Source organism: Vulpes lagopus, chromosome 22 (genome assembly GCF_018345385.1).
Source record: "Vulpes lagopus strain Blue_001 chromosome 22, ASM1834538v1, whole genome shotgun sequence".
Taxonomy (NCBI): Eukaryota; Metazoa; Chordata; class Mammalia; order Carnivora; family Canidae; genus Vulpes; species Vulpes lagopus.
Genome location: NC_054845.1, coordinates 17,828,825 through 17,848,750, shown reverse-complemented (window position 1 = coordinate 17,848,750; position 19,926 = coordinate 17,828,825). Strand labels below are relative to the sequence as shown.

The 19,926-nt window shown below is 36.7% G+C and overlaps 1 protein-coding gene across 4 annotated transcripts in view; it reads right to left on the bottom strand.

Annotated features, from left to right (window-relative positions):
• UNC80 (unc-80 homolog, NALCN channel complex subunit) overlaps window positions 1-19,926 on the bottom strand; it is a 222,738-nt gene that overhangs the window by 63,292 nt on the left and 139,520 nt on the right. For 3 of the 4 annotated variants that reach the window (XM_041737717.1, XM_041737715.1, XM_041737718.1), the window contains 6 exons: window positions 9,674-9,855; window positions 9,063-9,194; window positions 6,842-7,028; window positions 6,100-6,231; window positions 4,234-4,377; window positions 922-1,022 (listed from right to left, as the gene is read on the bottom strand). In XM_041737717.1, the coding sequence (XP_041593651.1) occupies window positions 922-1,022; window positions 4,234-4,377; window positions 6,100-6,231; window positions 6,842-7,028; window positions 9,063-9,194; window positions 9,674-9,855 (878 nt within the window). The remainder of the gene's footprint in view (window positions 1-921; window positions 1,023-4,233; window positions 4,378-6,099; window positions 6,232-6,841; window positions 7,029-9,062; window positions 9,195-9,673; window positions 9,856-19,926) is intronic. The other variant, XM_041737716.1, reaches the window with a different exon arrangement.

Below are 19,926 nucleotides of genomic sequence, written 5' to 3'. Positions count from 1 at the left end.
CTTAAAAAGTGAGGGAAGCTCTTCCTTCTCCCTCATGTTGCTTTCCACTATGTCCAGCATTTTCATACAGTATAGGTGATACTTATTAAACACCATTTAAACCAACTGTAATACCTTCTCTTAGGAGCTAAACTATGAAATCACTGAGCAGTAGACAAGTTTTTGGTTTTTTTAGTAAAAATTTAGACTGTGTCTACAGGTCATAGGCAAATCACAGGAAAGCTGTACATTTAGTCAACTCTATTTGTTGTGACTTCCAAGTGTGATGGAAATGCAAGGCAGACCTAAATGAGGTGTAATGAACTTCACGGGTCTGCTTCCTAGGTTTTGAGGTGAAGAGATAAAGCTAGGTCGAGAGAAGATAGACAGAGATGTCTGTAATTAACCTTACCTTTCAGAAACTAAACTTAACCTTCCCACCAACAGGACCATAACACAGAAATGAACAAATGCTTTTTAAAAATCAGAGTATTTTGCCATTGCTCAGAAAACTACTTTTATTTGGCATAATCTTCTTACAGGTGGCCTGCTAAATTATTTTTTTTTAAAGAAACGCACAGTTTCAACATATTCTAATAATCCTACCTGTATCACAGAAGCAATCAGAATTCAGGAAATGTACCCATCACTAAGAACACTAAGCTGAATTTAATCTTCAGTCTACAAGACTGAATATCTTTCAGTATCTTAGGGTCATCACCACTCTTGTACCAAACACATATGGAGACATTAATCAAAGGACCAATTTGAAAGAAAACAGCAAATTTTAGTACTGTTCATCATTATCATTACCTAAAGCACTTATTTGCTATGTGTCAGACATTGATGTTCTCTACACAGCGCTATGAAGCCCATTGTCTGCTTTCAACAGTGTTCACACACATAGCTACACGGCTATACTCTAAAGAAAGAGGAATTTACTTGTCTATTGCTGATGGTCAGTTTTTCCAGAAAATGTCGAAGAACTGTTGATGGATCTTCAATTAGACAATTCCATAAGACTTGTTGGGCCACAGCGCTCACTTCAGAAGAGAGAGGACATTGAACATTTGTCTTAAATAGAGACAAAGTATTAGATGAACTATTCAAACAATTTACTAAGCTTTAACTGGTCTCTCTTTTTTGCCTTAACAAGGTTCTGTGAACTCTTTTCCTGCTGAAAGGTAGATATTTGTTCTCGTTGTTGTTTGTTTCTGAACATTTTCACCTATAAAGAAAAGGTAACGAAGGAGTACAAGATGGTCTTTAGATTTTAGAATTGCTGTTGTAAAGAATACATTTAAGATTCACAGCAGTTTATATCATTCAGCCTTAGAAGGAAATCCTGACATTTGTGATAATAAAGATGGATTCTGAGGGCATTATGTTAAATGCAATAAATCAGACAGAAAAGGACAAATACTATATGATCTTACATGTGGAATCTAAAATTAACCAAACTCGGGCAGCCCAGATGGTTCAGCGGTTTAGTGCCGCCTTCAGTCCAGGGCATGATCCCGGGGTCCTGGGATTGAGTCCCACGTCGGGCTCCCTGCATGGAGCCTGCTTCTCTCTCTGCCTGTGTCTCTGCCTCTCTCTCTCTTGGTGTCTCATAAATAAATAAAATCTTAAAAAAAATAAAATAAACCAAACTCCTAGATACAGAGAGCAGACTGGTGGTTGCCAGAGGTGGGGGTGCAGTAAATGAATGAAGGTGGTCTGGAGGTAAAAACTTGCAATCATAAGACAAATGAATAAATCCTGGGGATGCAATGTACAGCCTGGTGACTACCGTTAACAATATTGCATCGTATATTTGAAGGTTGCTAAGAAAGAAAGTTTTAGAAGTTCTTATTATAAAAAAAATGTTACTACAGGTGGTAATGGGTGTTAACTAAACTTTCATAATATATGCATATATCGAATTATTATATTGTATGCCTAAAACGAATACAATGCTATGTATCAATTATATCTTTATTTATTGATTTATTGATTTTAAAGATTTTATTTATTTATTCATGAGAGACACAGAAAGAGAGAGAGGGAGGCAGAGACACAGGCAGAGGGAGAAGCAGGCTCCATGCAGGGAGCCCGATGTGGGACTTGATCTTGGGACTCCAGGATCATACCCTGGGCTGAAGGTAGTGCTAAACTGCTGAGCCACCCAGGCTGCCCTATATCTCAATTTAAAAAGAAAGAATACATTACTGAATCTTTGTTTTGGAAATTAATATTAGGAGTGGTAAGTATTTACCAACTTAAAGTCATCTTTCAAAGTTGGTTGTATGGAGAAATTTCTAAAGTAATTATTTGGTTTTTAGAAAATCTGTTTTGGTTTAGAATGCATATGAATTAGAGTTGACCTTTTACTGTTCATGTGAATGCTTTAAATAGTATCTCCCTCAGGGGATAAAATAGTTAAGCCAGCCCTAATTAGGCTGCCACATCTAATGAGGATGTCTTAGGAATAAATAATTATTCTTAACGTGAAGTACTTCTTCTTCTTTGGTGAAAATGATCAGGCCAAGACTGCCTGAAAGTGCCCCAGCTAGGGAAGCAGGTGGATAGAAGTGAGTGGTGGATAAGCACTGGATGATCTTCAGTCTAAATGGTTTAATTAATTTAATTTTCTAAACTAGAAATATAGGATTTAGCATGAATTTGTCATTCAGCCTGTGTTGTAAATAAATGATATCAATATTTTGCTTCTGAAACCAACCATCCAATTAAAAATGTGAGCCATATAAATAAGTAATATTAATAAGAGATATGTAAATATAAGCTCTAGCTTTTATATGTCTTTATAAATAATTAAAACAAGTGTGGGTTTTTCTTAGATTGAAATTGATTGTGAAACTAACTTTGTAAATTATTTTTATTCTAATTGCTGAAGTAGGGCAATTTAACATTTAAAACATGAAAGATACAGAAAAAGACAAAAATAAGACTGGTAAGTCTATCAATCACAGAAACAATCATAAACATTTTGTAGTATGCCTTTTCATATATTGTGAAAATTATATTTAAATGTATTTTTAAATAATATGCAGAAAATATTTTTGGTACTTGGTTTTTTACTTAGCAATTTATTAAAAATTTTTAATGTTAATATTCTTCTAGAATGCTATTTCTAATGTGCACAGAATGCTGTCATATGGAGGTACCATGATTAGCTAATTGCTTATTGGACATTTAAACTCTTCTTTAATATTTGTTATTTTTAATAACATACAATGTGTAGCATCCTATATAGACCCTTATATAGTCCTCATCATTGCCCTAGGAAATCGCTAGGAGTCCAACACCTGTATCAAAGGGCTTTCACACTTTTAAGGTTTTTGACACATATTGTGAAACTTTGTTCCAGAATGCTTGTACTGAACTCCATACTCCCATCAGCAAGGTGTGAGAATTCTTTTTTCTCTTGAATCTTTACCAACTATGGGTATCTTCATTTAGAATAATCTTTGCACGGTAGCTGTACTTGTAGTGAGCATAGCATTACAGACAAGTTCTCATTACAGAGAAGTTGAATCCCTACACTGTACACTCAAAACTAATATAACATTGCATGTCAACTATACTCAAAATAATAAAATGAAAAATCTCTGTACTTTTTTAGATAAAAGGTAAAACTTCATTGTTGTCTTAACACATTGGTCTCTGTATTTATATCCTTTGCCCATTTTTCTACTGACGTTTAAAAACATCATTATTGGGCTCTAAGCCTTTTTTAAATAACAACATTAAAAATGCTAATCTGTTGTCTGTTACAAATGTCAATCATCTTTACCCATAATTTATCATTTCACTTTGCAACTATTCTCTTTATGTCATACGTCTGTAAAGGTAATCAAGTGAAACAGATGGCACTGGTACTATCAAGCTAATGGCTAAGATTTCTAACATGGACAGAATTACTATTTGATTTTCATGTGGCCAAATAAGTGTTATTTGGTTCTCTGGTTCTCAACAATGCCTCTGGACCCAAGTATTTATTTATTTATTTATTTTTTCCATGTATCTATTTTAAATGCAATTTCTTGGTCATAAAGGTAGTGGGACAAGGAGATGGAGACAGTGATAATATTAGCATAGTGTACTACAAAACTGTAACTGTAATATGTACATAAAACAACTCAACATGTGGCCAGGAGTTAATGTCTTTAAAAGCACCCCACTATCCTCCATCAGATAACAGCTTAAGTACTTTATGAGAGTTACTGATGGTTTTTCTAGTCCGCACTATACCTGCTACTCCATCTTCCCGCACCTCACCATCCTCCATTAGATGAACGATGGGGAGCACTGCTGCACAGATGCATGCTGGAAACACAGCTTGTGGGGGCTGAGGCACATGGTGGTTTGGCGTGTGTTCAGTGGTGTGTTCTTCATCTGAAGGGACAGACATAATCGGGGTGCTTTCTCAGTATTGTCATTCTAACGCAACAACATTCCTCAGTTCAAACTTCCCTATCTAATTCTTTCAGTTATAGATATCTAGTTGTCTCAGCACCATTTGTTGAAAAGGCTGTTCTTTCCTAATTGAATTTTCATGGCAACCTTTTCAAACATAAAATCAACATAAATATAATGGTTTATTTCTGGTTGGTGATTTCTATTCCGTTGATTTACTATCAATCCTTATGTCAATACCACACAATATGGATTACTGCTTCTTTGCAGTAAGTTTTAAAATTAGGAAATGTGAGTCTTCCAGCTTTGTTCTTCATTTCCAAGATGATTTTGACTATTCAAAAAGGTGGAGCAATCACACTTTTTGGTAGGAAGGTAAAATGATACAGTTACTTTTGAAAATAGCTTGCCAGTTTACCCCACAAAACTTGTAGGTAACTTTTCATAGTAGTATAGTTTATAATAGCCAAAAAGTGGAAACAACCCAAATGTCCACCAACTGGTGAATTAATAAACAATGTGGTATATCCATTTAATGGAATATTATCTGGTAATGAAGAGCTGATATATGAGGCAACATGGATGAACCCTGAAAATATGCTGAGTGAAAGTACCCAGTCACAAAAGGCCACATATTGTATGACTTCACTCATTTGAAATGTACAGAGTAAGCAAATCTGTGGAAATAGAAGATAGATAGATTATTTCTTGCCATGGGTTGGAGAAAGTGTGGATGAAGTATGACTGGTAATGAATATAAAGTCTCTTTTTAGGTTGATGAAAATTTTCCCAAACATTTACAGTTTATTTATTTATTATTTATGCATAATGGTTGCATAATATTGCACAATAACCAATGCATTGTGCACTTCAAAAGGATGAATATTTAAAAAAAAGGATGAATATTATGGTCATATAATCATGCCTCAATAAAATTATATGTTATAAAAAATATAAATGTACCTTTGGCCCAATCCCTGTAAGTTGTGATTAATTAGCACTGGCCACTTTTGAAGTTCCCAAGGGTTATGCAGCCAACGGATGAGAACCGCTGGCTTCTGTACAGCTTTTTAATAACTTTATAAATTAGTGATGAAATGTGTATAACCACGGAGCAATGAGTCCTAGTCAATTATTCATGATTAGAGAAAATATATTCTTTAAATTCTTGGAACTGAAGGTTATCACGCTTCCCACACCCCCTACTGGAACCCCACTGGAATCAGATTTCATTATAGGAGTAGCATGAACTCTGGTCTTCCTTTGATTGTTAAATTATTCCAGAACAGCATCCTAAAGCATCCTACTGAGTCCTGGCCACTCACTGGAATCTCCACCCCAAACAGATTTTAAAAATCCTAATGTGTGGGTCCCATTCTTAGGACTTCTGATTTGGTCTTGGGTGTGGCTTGGGTATTATTTTTAAAGCTCCTCAGTTGATTGTATGGTGTATCCAGGGTTGAAAACCTGCAGCATTAGGATTATTTGCAATGTAATTTAAACAGAGCCAATTTATAAAGAACAATTGCTGGGTAAAAAAAAAATTAGGGTACGACTCAATCTAATATCTCTTTTTTGAACTTCAAGTCATGAAACAAGTTATTTAATGAAGACAGTGAAGTGTAAGAATACTAGCTGGAACATATTTCAAAACGGACACAGGTCATGAGGAATCAAGAACACATTTCTAAGAGGACCAACCTTCAGCACTAACAGCGGAACGCACGGACCAAACAGACCCTCGGCGGAAGGAGTAATTCCTGTGGGAAGTGCTGGACGTACAGGATGGACTCACAGACAGTCGACGGGATGCCAGATTGGTGACTTCTTCTACTGGCAAAGAAAATGGGGAATGTGACCTTTGGTTGTATAACAAAGTTATCTTCACAACTACAGCTGTACCTGCATCATAAGCATATACTGCTCTCAGAGCATAAGGCTTCAGTAATTTAGAGTGTACTTGCGAATGGGAAAAAAAAATCTTTTAGAAAGACAGAAAATCCCTCCATAGATTCCACAAAAGCAAGGCAGAGGATCACTGAATTAGAATGGTTCATAAATTACTTTTGATGCTCACCAACAAATTGGCTACATTTGTGAAGGTTGATAGTTAATGGACTAAGCTCATTTTAAAGGAGGAAATGAAATTTTTAATGATGCATTTACTTTCACATACACTCAGGATTTAGCTTTTGTCCAAATTCTGCATGGTCCATTATCATACTGGTTCATTCAATGTGGCTAACTTCCTCCTCTACAAACAGGCCAACTCCAAAAATGAAAAAATACCAACTTTCCTCTTTCTTTTGCTAGTGTCAGGAGGTGAGAGAGAGAGCGTGCATATCATCTCATGTCACATAGAATCACTCATGTTTATTTCAAAGCAAGTCCTTTCTATTTCCTGCGACTTAGCCCCCCAGGAAGTCTCATGTGTAGAGGGCACCTTCTTCTTCTGGCTCTGAGTTGGGTGTGCAGGTGGGCTCATAGCAAGCCTCCTGGGTGATGGGGATGGCGGTGATGAGACTGGCTTCTCTACCAAGACGTTTCTTCTCCTCCTCCTGTTGCAAATTCTTTAAGATGTGTTCTGCCCTCTGATGGGAGCGGGATACAGCTCGGGCTGAAAAGGATTTCTATGGAGACATGGAGACCAATTTATTTTATAGAAACTGTTCTGCAAGGTCACAACCATAAAGAATCTTCCCATAGAATTACACAAATGTTGCACTTTGTCCTCAGAAACTGGTAGGGCACCTGATCTAGTTTCATGGCCAATTGTTTTTCTACCAGGTTTTCAGGTTCTGTGTAACGAAGCTAATCATTTTCATTCAATGAGAATAATTCTTCAAGGGTGTCTTTAAGTTTTAGGATTTCATCTTTAGAATTTGGGGGGATAGTAATGATCCACTTTAAACATGAAAATCAAATAAAAAATTTTAATACTCCATTCCTTTTCACAACTTTTTGAAATAGTTTTAAATGGAGGACATTTATTTAATAAGGTTAATAAAAGGGAAAGAAGCATGGAGAGGAGGGGGAACATGATCTCTCTCTCTCCCTTAAGAATTAGTTATATGATTTATTTCATTTTTGTATCTTGAGTATCTACCACATTGTAAATACCTAATTATTGCAGGTAAATAGAGTGGCACACTGTAAATACTTAACAATATTTGTAGAAACAAAATTAGTGAATAGAAATTATGAGAATTGACAGTGTTACAAAGGTTGAATGCAGGATTTTTATAAGACTAAAAGTTTCCTATGTTGAATGGCACAGTAACAATTAAGGGCATTAGATGGGCCACATGGCAATTTATTTGCAGGCCAGGGGTTACGCTGGTTCGTTATATTAAGGTAAGGTAAGAATTATGGAATGAGAGAAGGAAAACTGGATATAGAATCAGGAGTCTTGGTTTCAAATTCACTGCGAACTTGGGATAGAGAATATACTTGACTCAAATGAATCCACTGTCTATACAGGTGACAAATCAAAGATCCTTATGCCAGTAATTCAGATGCTGGATTTACTGTATATATGGAGAAAGAACCAGGTGTGTTTTCTCTTTGGCATGAAACCCATTAGATATAAAAATACTATATGCAGGAGAATTAAAATATTTATAGGAATAAAGAGCTCAAACAGTTTTCCAAAGAAAACTACAATGACTAGCAAATATGTGATGTGCAAAACTGTTCAGCCTAACTTTATATATCCAAGTGACTTTTTAAAGAATGTGAATAAAAAACCCAATAACTTTGTTTTTTTTGCCAAAGTGGCATTAAAATATAATATTAACTAATTTGAATAAAGATGACACACTTTCCCGTTCTATTGTATATGGGTAAAATCTTCCTGGGTCTATTTTGGGTGATGTATCAAAAATCTGTAATTTTTAATTCCAATTGGCCTAATTCCATAGGAGTTTGTGAAAGAAAATAGTCATGGATTTGTACAAAAAGATATGTGTTTTTTTTTTCTGTAGTTTCTACATTACTCTTATAATTCAGAAAAATGCTGTTCAACAGGTTAAAAAGGCATATTTTGCACTCATTTTTTTCAAAAGGCACATATTCTTGGTTCTTGTCTATGGACGGACAGTGTTATAAACTTAACTGTTTATGAATTATATTACATCCAGCCATGATATATTAGAGTACACAAGACCTGAGGTGATATTTGGGATGATTAACAAAATGGAGAACAGACCAACGTTCAAACAAGGAAATAAGAGCTGTCAGTTCAGTTCTTTTTCTTATTCATCCAGGGTCAATCTCATTAACTTCTGGGTAGCTTAGGTATTACAGATTAGATGAATATGTTTGTTTTATAATAACTAGAGACAAAAATGCTACCCTTGGTAAAAAAAACAAAACAAAACAAAACAATGGCTAATGCTTTTCACAGCTGTGAAAGGTGGCTACTACTGTGATCATAAAACAAAACTGTGTTGGCATGGAGGTCTGCAAATGCTCACTACTGGATATTAGTTCCTTCTATTCTATTCACAAGAACAAAGACCTTTCATGGCTGATTTTCAGTGTTGTTGTCACACTCTTATGATGAGAATGAACAAATTGTCTCATGCATTTATTGTTCTTTTCTCTCTTATTACATGTACACCATGGAGCCTGAAGAGATGAGAGAGAAAATGACCATTACTCACAGACTGGTCTTCATTAATGGGGTCCTGGACACTCCCACTGCACTGAGGGACCCACGGGGGGTCAAACATTGGGACAGATGGCATTCCAAGCACTGGTGAGGGCAGGGTGAAGTTTATACTGGGAGGCGGGATCTGTTAGTTGATACCAGAAGAATGAGTAAGATGGAAAATAAGCTGGAATGAGTCTGAAGTATAATTATGAAGTCATCTTATAGAGTACATGATGTTATAGAGCACAGGTGTCTCAGTTTACTCATTAAAAAAGAAGGGTTTCAACTATATGATCTCTATTTGTGTTAATTACCCCATCCTCCAAAAATATCTATATGTATAAATACAGCAAAGTATCTGAAAGATTACATCCCAACCTTTTATGGGCATACAACCTTTTATGGGTTTATAGAAACTTGATTTTCTTATCCTACCACTCTTCCATATTTCAATATTTTTTAAAACAAGAATTCATTCATATATGACTTAGGTTGACTTATACAATCACAGAGAAAAAAAAGAAGCATCTCTTGGGCCATACACTATCGATTTGAGGTTCAAGGATTTAAACAAGCCTTGGTTTGGATTTGCTAGTCTCCAATGGAGGAACTATCCCTTACCTTAAAAATCTGCTGTGCTCCTTCCTCCATCCGGGGCCAGACCTGGTATCGAAACCTCCAGAGTGTGTGGAACTTGAGAACAGCATTCAGCCTCTGCACGGTCTCTGGGTGGTGGAACTCTGACATCAACATGTCAGACACAGCCTCGGGGACTTTCACCGCACACAGCAGGAACATGGCAGCTAGAGACAACCAACAATTCATCAGCTACACAACTTTTAATTTTGCTTGGTTCCCTGGGATGGGGGGAAGTAGGGAGCTGTTCTTGTCTCCTGAAAATGACTCCTGACCTAGGGGAGCCAGCCCACCAGAATTGGTGAAAGCAATTTTCACTTCAGCCACTGAAACCCAAACCTTATCCTTTGTGCCATCCACAATCTTCCAATATCTGGTGAGGGCAGTGATAACATGCTATTTCAGTAGAATACCTCATTCTGAGCAAATTTCCCTTTGGCTCACAGTGAAGAGTGAATGTGAGAGGAAGCAAACGAGGAAAGGAAATTATATACTGAAATGCCCTTTTGAGGAAATGACAAGAATCATGTCATAGCAATCTGGGGACAGTGCATAAAAATGTCCATTAAAAACTGTCCCAGTTACATTATATTAAAAATAAAATCTACATTGTAGACGGTATTAAAAACTTCCACCCTTCTGAGAGATAGAAGAGATGGAGAAGCCAAAAGAGATTTCATGAATCATAATACCATTGCTGTTTGTTTAATTTTGGGAAAAGTCAAATATCAGTAAGAGAAAGGTCAAGTGCCACAATGAGTTACAGAGTTAATGAATAATGGGGCAGAAAAATACATAGCATAGATGGATGAGCCAGTGACAATCATAAAAACATAATTTAAAATCTCTCTTGTACTTTTTCCTGGATCATCAAAACATACTTAGACAATTGTGTTGGACAGCTGCGGTTGAGTGCCAGCTCTGAAATCTCTCTGCTATGTGCTCCTGGAAAAGCCTCTCCACCTCTTCGAGCCTCTGTTTCTTTAGGGGCAGAATGTCAAAGATAATGATGATAATTACGATGATGATGATGATACCTGCCTCCAAATTTGTTGTTAGAATAAGAGAAAATAATCTATGAGAAAGTGCTCTGTGACATGAAAAGTACTACATGCTTCTAAAGCATGTCTTATTTTTGAGAGGCAATGTGGCATATGGGAGGGACATCTCTGTGTGCAGTCAGAAGACCTGGGTTTGGTCTCCTAGCCCTGCCGCTTCTGATCTGTGTGCACTTAGATAAGTCCTTTCAACCATCTGCGTTGCAGTTTGCTTATCTATAAAATGGTTGTGGGCAGCCCGGGTGGCTCAGCGGTTTAGCACTGCCTTCAGCCCAGGGCATGATCCTGGAGTCCCACGATCAAGTCCCATGTCGGGCTCCCTGCATGGAGCCTGCTTCTCCCTCTCCCTGTGTCTCTGCCTATGTGTGTGTGTATCTTATGAATAAATAAATAAATAAATATTTTAAAAAATGGTTGTTACAAGGATCAAGGAAGACCATGCATGTGCCATAGTGCTATAAGAATGTTAGCTCTTGTGACCATTAGTATTTGATAATCCTTTTATTTATCCTACTAGTTCCTTAAATTCCACTCTTTCTCCTTTTACTTTTCTTTAAAGCATGCTCTACTCTGTCTCAATTTTTAAACACTACAGTCTCTCTTTACATCATTGCAAGTTGGAGTTTTACCTCAACCCCTGCACCGAAGCAGTTTTCTTGTAATGCTCACTAATCAGTAGATCCAGTGGTACTTTTTATAGCATTTGTTTCCTTTCAGTTTTTAACACTTTCATAACAATCTTCCTGAAGAGCTACCCTCCTTTGCTTGCATAGTTTGAGGTTGAGTTCCCCTACTTTCCTGGTCATTTTCCAGGGTTTGCTGTTGGCCACTCCCCTTCCTGTTCTCTTTAGGTAGAAAAGGCCAATGGCTTAGTGTTCATCCTTCTGCTTTTTCTTCTACAGATTCTTCCCCCAGAGACCCCATCCACTCTCAGTGCTTCAGCTGCCATATAGATCAGATATTTCTCCAAGCTTATTTCCACCTTTGCCCTTTTTCTCATTAGCTTTAACATCATGTCATCAACTATACGTCTTCTAACCATCTAAAATCGAACTGCTTTACTCCTTGCTACCATATTGAACTTGGTAATACACATAGTCTATATACAACACTACTCTTTGGCTCGGAACCCATGAGTGGTTTTCCAAAGTTCAATGGAAAGTCCATCATCCAGTGAGTGTCATTCAAGGGCTGTTACAATCTGAGTCCAACTCATTTGTCTAATACCATGGACTGGGGATCCCTCTACAAAGGCCACCCAAGTTTCAATTCCTTCTCTGGCTTTCCAAATAAGCCCTGTGTGTTTCCATACCCTATGTGGCTTTGCATACACCATCCACTTCCTTCTAGCTTTTCTTAAAGCCCAGTCTACCTGTTCATATCTTCCATGGAAGTTTCCATGGCTGTCTCATACTTGAGGAGCATGCTCCTCCCTGCACTCTCTCTGAGAAACATGTAGTAGAGAAAAAAAATCCAAGTTTTAATGCAAACAAAAATATTTTACAAAGACATTTGGTGCACTGTAGTATAATAAACCTCCCATTAGTAGGCCAGGTTAAATAAACTTATGCTCATTCAATGAAATATTTAGTAGACATGAAAAAGAATGAGGAGAGGCAGCCCGGGTGGCTCAGTGGTTTAGTGCTACCTTCAGCCCAGGGTGTGATCCTGGAGACCCAGGATGGAGTCCCACGTCAAGCTCCCTGCATGGAGCCTGCTTCTCCCTCTGCCTGTCTCTGCTTCTCTCTCTCTCTCTCCTCTCTGTGTTTCTCATGAATGAATGAATAAATAAATAAATAAATATTTTTTTAAAAAACAAAAAGAATGAGGAGAATCTTCTAGCTAACGCTAAAAAATGGTCTCCTAGGGAATGCCTCTAACTACTTCTCCTTTGTGGCTGCCCATTTTGAATTGATTTTTGCTCAAATAAACTCTTCAAATTTTTAATACACCCTAGTTAATGTTCTAACAGTTCTAGTATCAGAAGAGGGAATCAAAGGAGACCCGATGGCCCTCAGGAGCAATAAACAACCAGGTATCTGTGGAGCTCCTGAACTTGCAGACTCTATTTTAGCTTCTTCTTTTTCAGAGAGAAAGAGAGAGAAAGAGATAGAGAGAGAGAGCAGGAGCTGGGGAGAGACAGAGGGAGAGGGAGACAGAATCCTAAGTGGACGTGTAACCCAATGCAGGGCTTGATTTCATGATCCTGAGATCAAGACCTGAACTGAAATCAAGAATCAGATGCTCAATGACTAAGCCACTCAGGTGCCCCAGCATTTCTTTTTCCATACAGGGTCTGAAAGCTGGTCAGAGTTAGACTGGGTCAAACTGGCTTCTGAGGACTGATTTAGAAATTAGGCGGGGTATGGGTTCAGACTGGGTCTGAACTAAACCAGACTGGCCCAGTATGAGGCCTCAGGTGAATAAAATTTTGTTTTAAGGCTGAACAAGTAAGTTAACCTTACCAAAGGTAATCTTGAATTACAGTGACCACAGTGGACAACTTTTAACCATTTTAGAGAAGCTTACCCATTTATGAAGTGCCTAGAGAGAAAGCAATCTCAACCAGGCACTCTATTTGTTGTTGGGGGTTGCTCTGGATTTTGGGAAGGGAGTATCTTTTGCATCATCTTTTGTTCATCCCTCCCCCCATGTGTCCAAGGGGTTGTTCAATACTGCCAGAAATATTTACTATTTGTCCCAGATAAAACCTAACAAGTTATTCAAAAGGGTTTTTTTTTGTTGTTGTTGTTGTTTAAGTAGCTCTATAGTCAGAAGTTGGCCAGAAATTGGGAACTGATATTCAGAGCATCATAGGAACTTTTGTTTTTAATGCCACCTCCTCTAAGTCGAAATGAAACTATGTGCCTAGAGGAAAAGTAAAACATTCTGATGCCATTGAGGAAGGATTTACTAAAACATTCCAAAGAAACAGCTGTAAATCTAGAACCGTGGAATCTTTTGATTTCCATCTTAGTTGAAGATCTTCTCCCGGATATAAAAAAGCAATTTGAAGATAATGTAGTTGTATGGCTGGGTAAGCATCTTGACATTTAAGTTACATCCCAATTCTTTGAGGAATTAACAGTTGTACTTATCTAACAAATCGAGTCTTTACAAAAACAGAAATGCAGCCCTAGAAACGATTAAAAGCCCAACCATCCTTTTACCAATCTCCAAATCCCTATTCATCTCAAAAGGCTTTCAGATATTGTAAAAATTGTGATTAGGAAACAAATGTCCTTGAATAAATTTACATCCTTTCTCTATGCCTTTGAGATATAAATGTTGTATCTGGTTTTCCTTAGGAACCCAGAACCATCTCTTGAAATGCAAACTTCAGGGAGGTATTCTTGTCAGGAAAACAGGAAAAAAAAAAAAAAAAAAAAAAAAAAAGGAAACTACTTGGGAAATTAAGTGAATAAAAATTTTCAAAGTCTTTTCCACAAATATTAGAATTAGATATCTGAGCAGGTAATATTAACTTATTCTCTCTGCTAGGAATATACTTTAGATCCAAATGTTTTTTTTTTTTCATAAATCAGTCAGTTTTGCATTATCACATCTGACTCATGGCTAAAACTTCAAAACAAATGCTATGAGATCCCTGTGTTTGTCCATATATTTATGTATGTCTATGTATGTATGTTGCAGATACGTGATATTTTCCTACCCCAGATAGGGAGTAGGAAATTGATTTGTAAAGAGCTCTATTTGTTAGCTTAAAGATAAACAAGCATATGTAAATAAAATATACCGTCAGAAATAGAGAAACCTAAATGTTTTTCAAGTTCATGTTGATGTGGGAAACAAAAGGAGAAGAAAAATCATTAAATTTCCTTACTATCTACAGACCACTGACAACTCCTTGAAACAGGCAAAGTAATATTTCTCTAGGGACTCAACTGCCTCCAAGTTAAAACTTTGCTAAATAAGAGACAATGTTAGCCCGACCCCCAGGATCCTGTAAGTCTACTGTAACATATAAAAATTCCTTTGGAAGCTTCCTTTATTTCTATCACTCTCCACCCCTCCCCCTGAGATACACGTTGGCAATCATGCCCCAAGCATATGGCCCACCAATACAAATCTGAAGGATCTGACGACTCTGGTTGTATTTGACAGTAACAAATGGCCATTTCCAACAATAGTTAGCCCTCTCAAGGTCCTGGAAACCTTGCTTCCAAAATTCCTTAGAGACCTACACTATCCCCCAACCCCCTCCCAACTTGAAAGTATGTAATAGACCACTACTCATGACCCCAGTGCAACTCTTTCTGCTCACTGGTCCTGTCCTCGTGCTTTACTAAAACCCCTCTTTGCACTAAAGGCATGTCAAGAATTCTTTCTTGGTCCGTTGGCTTCAAACGTTAACATCTTTTCTATATCAGTGTGACTTAGAATAATCTATGATAAATAAAAACTAGTTTAAGTTTGTTGATTTAATTAAAACAAGACTATCTTTAGATCTATCAGCATTAAATATAATGCTCTTATTCTAATAGGCTTACTAAAAGTCAAATAATCTCAAGTTATCTCTGATGTAGAATTTATCAGCAAGAAAGATGAAATGATTAGATGTTCAATGTCTTAAGAAATTTTCATGGATAAACATAATTGTTAAGAATTAAATAGATGTAAGATTTACTATGAGGAAGAACACACTTCTAGAAATTATGAAATGTATTAATAAATATGCCAATCCACAGAATGCTACTGTAATAGTCCACAATTGCTTACTTCTTAGCTATCACTAGGAATAAAGGATCCTAAGGGTTAAGAATCTTAATCAATATATACAATTAAAACTACTTAGAAGTAATAAGACTGAAAAATAGGTGAGTAAAGTAGAATGACCGGTAGTTCCAGAATGAGGAAGATTAAAAAGCAGAACAAAATCTGAATGGGTATGAAAAAAATTGTAGAATGCTTATAGAAAAGGAATCTTGGAAAATAAATTTTACATGTGATTAAACTAACTAAAGTTAGAATTGATGTATTTAAGTTTTTAAATAATGAGTTGTAAGAAGATGTGGTCTATGTATACAATGGAATATTACTCAGCAATTAGAAACGACAAATACCCACCATTTGCTTCAACGTGGATGGAACTGGAGGGTATTATGCTGAGTGAAATAAGTCAATCGGAGAGGGACAAACAGTGTATGTTCTCATTCATTTGGGGAATATGAATAATGGTGAAAGGGAATATAAAGGAAGGGAGAAGAAATGTTGGGAAATATCAGGAAGGGAGACAGAACATAAAGACTCCTAACTCGGGGAAACGAACTAGGGGTGGTGGAAGGGGAGGAGGGCGGGTGTTGGAGGGGAATGGGTGACGGGCACTGAGGTGGACACTTGACGGGATGAGCACTGGGTGTTTTTCTGTATGTTGGTAAATTGAACACCAATAAAAATTAATTTAAAAAAAATAAACAAATAATGAGTTGTAATATCAAAAATACAGTGGTAAAAAAGTTAGAATTTGGTTTTGTCTCAGCTAAGAAACCAAACTTTTCTTGGACTATCAGTCTGCTTCTCATAAAAGACTGTGAAAATTGTTTTTTACCTTTTGGGTAATCTGCCTGCAAGGCAAAGATTTTGTGGTTTTACCAAAATAATTTACTGTGTGTGCTTCAGGTTGTCTTTATCAGGTCTTTGATAACTTAAGAAAACCCTATCTATCTATCTATCTATCTATCTATCTATCTATCTATCTATCTATCTATCCATCTATCTCTTCTTTCTTTTTCTTGCAAGAGAAAGAAAGAAAGAAAGAAAGAAAGAAAGAAAGAAAGAAAGAAAGAAAGGAAGAAAGGGGAGTAGAGGGTAGGGGAAGAGGGAATCTTGAAGAGGTTCCAGCTAGTGCAGGCCCCAACATAAAGCTTCATCTCAGGACCCTGAGATCATGACCTGACCTGAAATCAAGTCAGATCCTTTACCCACTGAACCACCCAGGTGCCCTTGTATTTACCTTTCAAAACCTTTTGGAAGAGCTTTAAATTGTGGCTTCTGTTAAATAGATAATTAAGTATTATTTCATAATGATCTGAGATCTTGTTTACTCAAATGCTCAAACCTTTTGACATTTTGGCAATTTCCCCAAATCAAATTCTAAATGAAGTCTCTTTGATTTCAAAGTAACTGAGTATTCCCAGAGGGTCCCTAGAAAACCTCACAGAATTTGTCTCTCACCTTGTAAGAGAGATGTTAATAATTAGGTTTATTTGGCATGTTAAATTATGTGGCGGCACTGTCAAGTAAGAATTGACAATAAACTTCTGAAGTTATAGGTGTTGGATGTATGTTACTAATACAGATATTCCAGAAATTGTTCAAAGTTTCTAGGAAGTTGTCAGTACTCGCATTGTCCAATTATTATCCTAAATTTTGTGTGCCACAGACATATAATATTTCTCTATCAAATGAACTCTCATCAGATCTTTAATCATGGCTACTTTTTTAAAGGTCTTTTTGTCATTTAGTTACTGCTTTACTCAATACTTTTGCAGAAGTGCTTCATCTTCAGAAGATGAATCTTCATAAGATTCTGGTTAAGAATTTCCAGAACTAATGGAAAAAAAGGATTCAGGTTTGAATAAGAATTACTGATACGAGATTGAGCAGACTGATGAGGATGATTACTATTTTTTTTTTTTTAACACTCTTCCTTTGAAATCTTGCTGGTTCCTTAATGTTTTATTTTTCCAGATTTAAGGATATTTTTTTTCCTTTTTTCTCTTAAGCCATCTATGACTTATAGTAATTTGGTAAAGCTTATTGCTATAAATAAAATGGAAACATTAACTTTTTTTCCTTACCTGATTCCTCCAGAATCCATAAGAACCTGTTTTTTTTTTGTATAACAGGCCACAACTGGAAGCATTGGTTTTATTACCAAGACTTTGACTGGAGTGTTGTATTTGAGAATGTGCATAGAAGCAGATATGATCAGACAGTTTTAACAAAGTAGGTTTGACTTGATGGAGCCAATAAAAACTCATTGGAAAAACTGGCCTGGTGTCTTGCTTATAGGATTCGCTGTAGCCTTACCATGTGAGCAAGGAAGGCCACTTCCTGGCAGGCTCAGGAAGCTCAGGATATCCTGGAGACCTCAAGGAGAGAGGAATTCAGCCAAATCTATAAGTTTTCCAGGTGAAGTCTGATGGTGAGTTCCTCACTAGGCTTCTTAAGCTGGGAGAGGTTTTTAAAAGTCCAATCTAAGATTCCTTATAAAAAGTTCCAGCAAAGCAGATTTTAAAAAAAGCCTACAGGGTTAATCACTATTCATACTGCACTTATGTAAATAATCAGACCACGTTTAATGAGATTAGACTTATTTTGCAAACAAATTAGCCTTACTGTGATTATCTCTGATAGAAATAAGGATGATTTCTAGAGAAATCATGGTTTACCAATCGTGAGGGTTCAGTAAAAAAATTGTAACATTTGTGGATATCAGATTCTAGTCCTGTTCACTGTTTTTGATGTTTGTTATTTATCTGTACACCAAACTGGATCTCAAATTCTTCTAGTTTCCTCAAATATCTTGCTACAACCCCCCAAACTAGTGTCTCCCACTTTCTAATGTAGGATCACTAAGAACGAAGACTGCCCTTGAATGTCCTTGGAAGGGACCGCACCAGCTCCTCCTTACTACCTAAGTGGCAGCCAAACTTCAGGAACTTGAATGGTAGGTCTACATCCTTCATTAAAAAGAGATCCTCTAAACTCTTGGAACTGCACACCAGCTGGAGATCTAAAATTAAAATTGACTAGGGAGGTTCCTCCTCGGATGCAGATGGCATCTTGGGGACAGCTCTCCCAAGTTACACAGATCAAGATCATCATCTCCAATATTAAACATTCATTCCTATTGCTTTTTTGCTACTTGCTTTTTTTCTCTGTCAAAGAACGGGAGAGACAGTGCTCCTTTACTCTGGCAACTATGGTTGGATCTACAGCTAAGGCCGTAGCTGTACAACAAAATCTCTATATTTTCTTGCTAAGGTGGTTTTAGATAATAGAATTGCTTTACATATTGGCTGAAAACAGAATCTGCTCTGTCAGGGTACAACACTCCTTGCTGTACCTAGATCCAAACCTCTAGCATTATAGCAAATACAAAATACTTACAAATAAGCCACTGGGCTAAAACAGGTATTTTCTTTAATTTATTTGATACCACCTGGTTTGGTTCATGGGGACTCTGGCTGAGAAGCATCCGTTGGTCTCCTGGCATTACATTCCTAATAGTTATCACTATAGTCTTCCTGCTGTATTAGGTCCTCTCAGTGATCTTAAATGCTTGTTCAAAACCATCAACCATCTATCACATGGTCTCACTGTTCTTGGAGAAGCAGAAAGAAGATGCACAATGAGATGAAAAGCAAAAATAACTGTTTTACGGATCTGACATCATAACCTCTGAGTTTCACAATGAGACAAGAGCAACATAACTCTTATCTGCTGAGAGTGGCATTAATACCAAATTTTGGGTCCATTTCTCATGTATGAGAAGATGACCAAAAGGGAGGACTATTAAAATAATTAAATAAAGAGACCATTAGAATGATGTAGCTCTAATCCTCAAAATCTAAGCCTGTAAATGCCTCAAGGTTACAAATCATAATGCTAAGGACAACCAGTCACAAACAACCAACTTGGCTTTTAGCTACAGTCAGTCAATAATTGCCTTACTTTGCTTCTGTCCTTTTTCTATAAAAGCCTCTCCCTGGGCTCCTGTTGGTAGAGTGCTCCTAAATACTCCTGGTATGTGCTGCCTAGTTGGAATAGATTTTTCTTCAAATAAATTCTTTTAAAAATCTTGTAGATAAAAATCTTCTAGAAAAATGGAAAGCTCAAAAGTCTTTAGAGTATGTCCTATTTGTGCAAAAAAGGAAACAACATATACATTGGTACTTAGGTATATATATATCTATGTGCCTAGTGTACCCTAGAAGGAATCCTGAAATCTATAAACTAAAAGAATATGTACAAGAAGTGGAAAAAAGGTGAAGAACTCACATTTTGTGTGTACTTTTTGCTGGCTATATGGCTTTAGATATGTGACCTAATCTTCAGCACATTTGTTTTGATAGTATAATTTGGACACAAAACATTACTTGTGTGTTATTTAATAAAGTTAATGATGGTGGTTCATAGTAAATCTGGGAAATC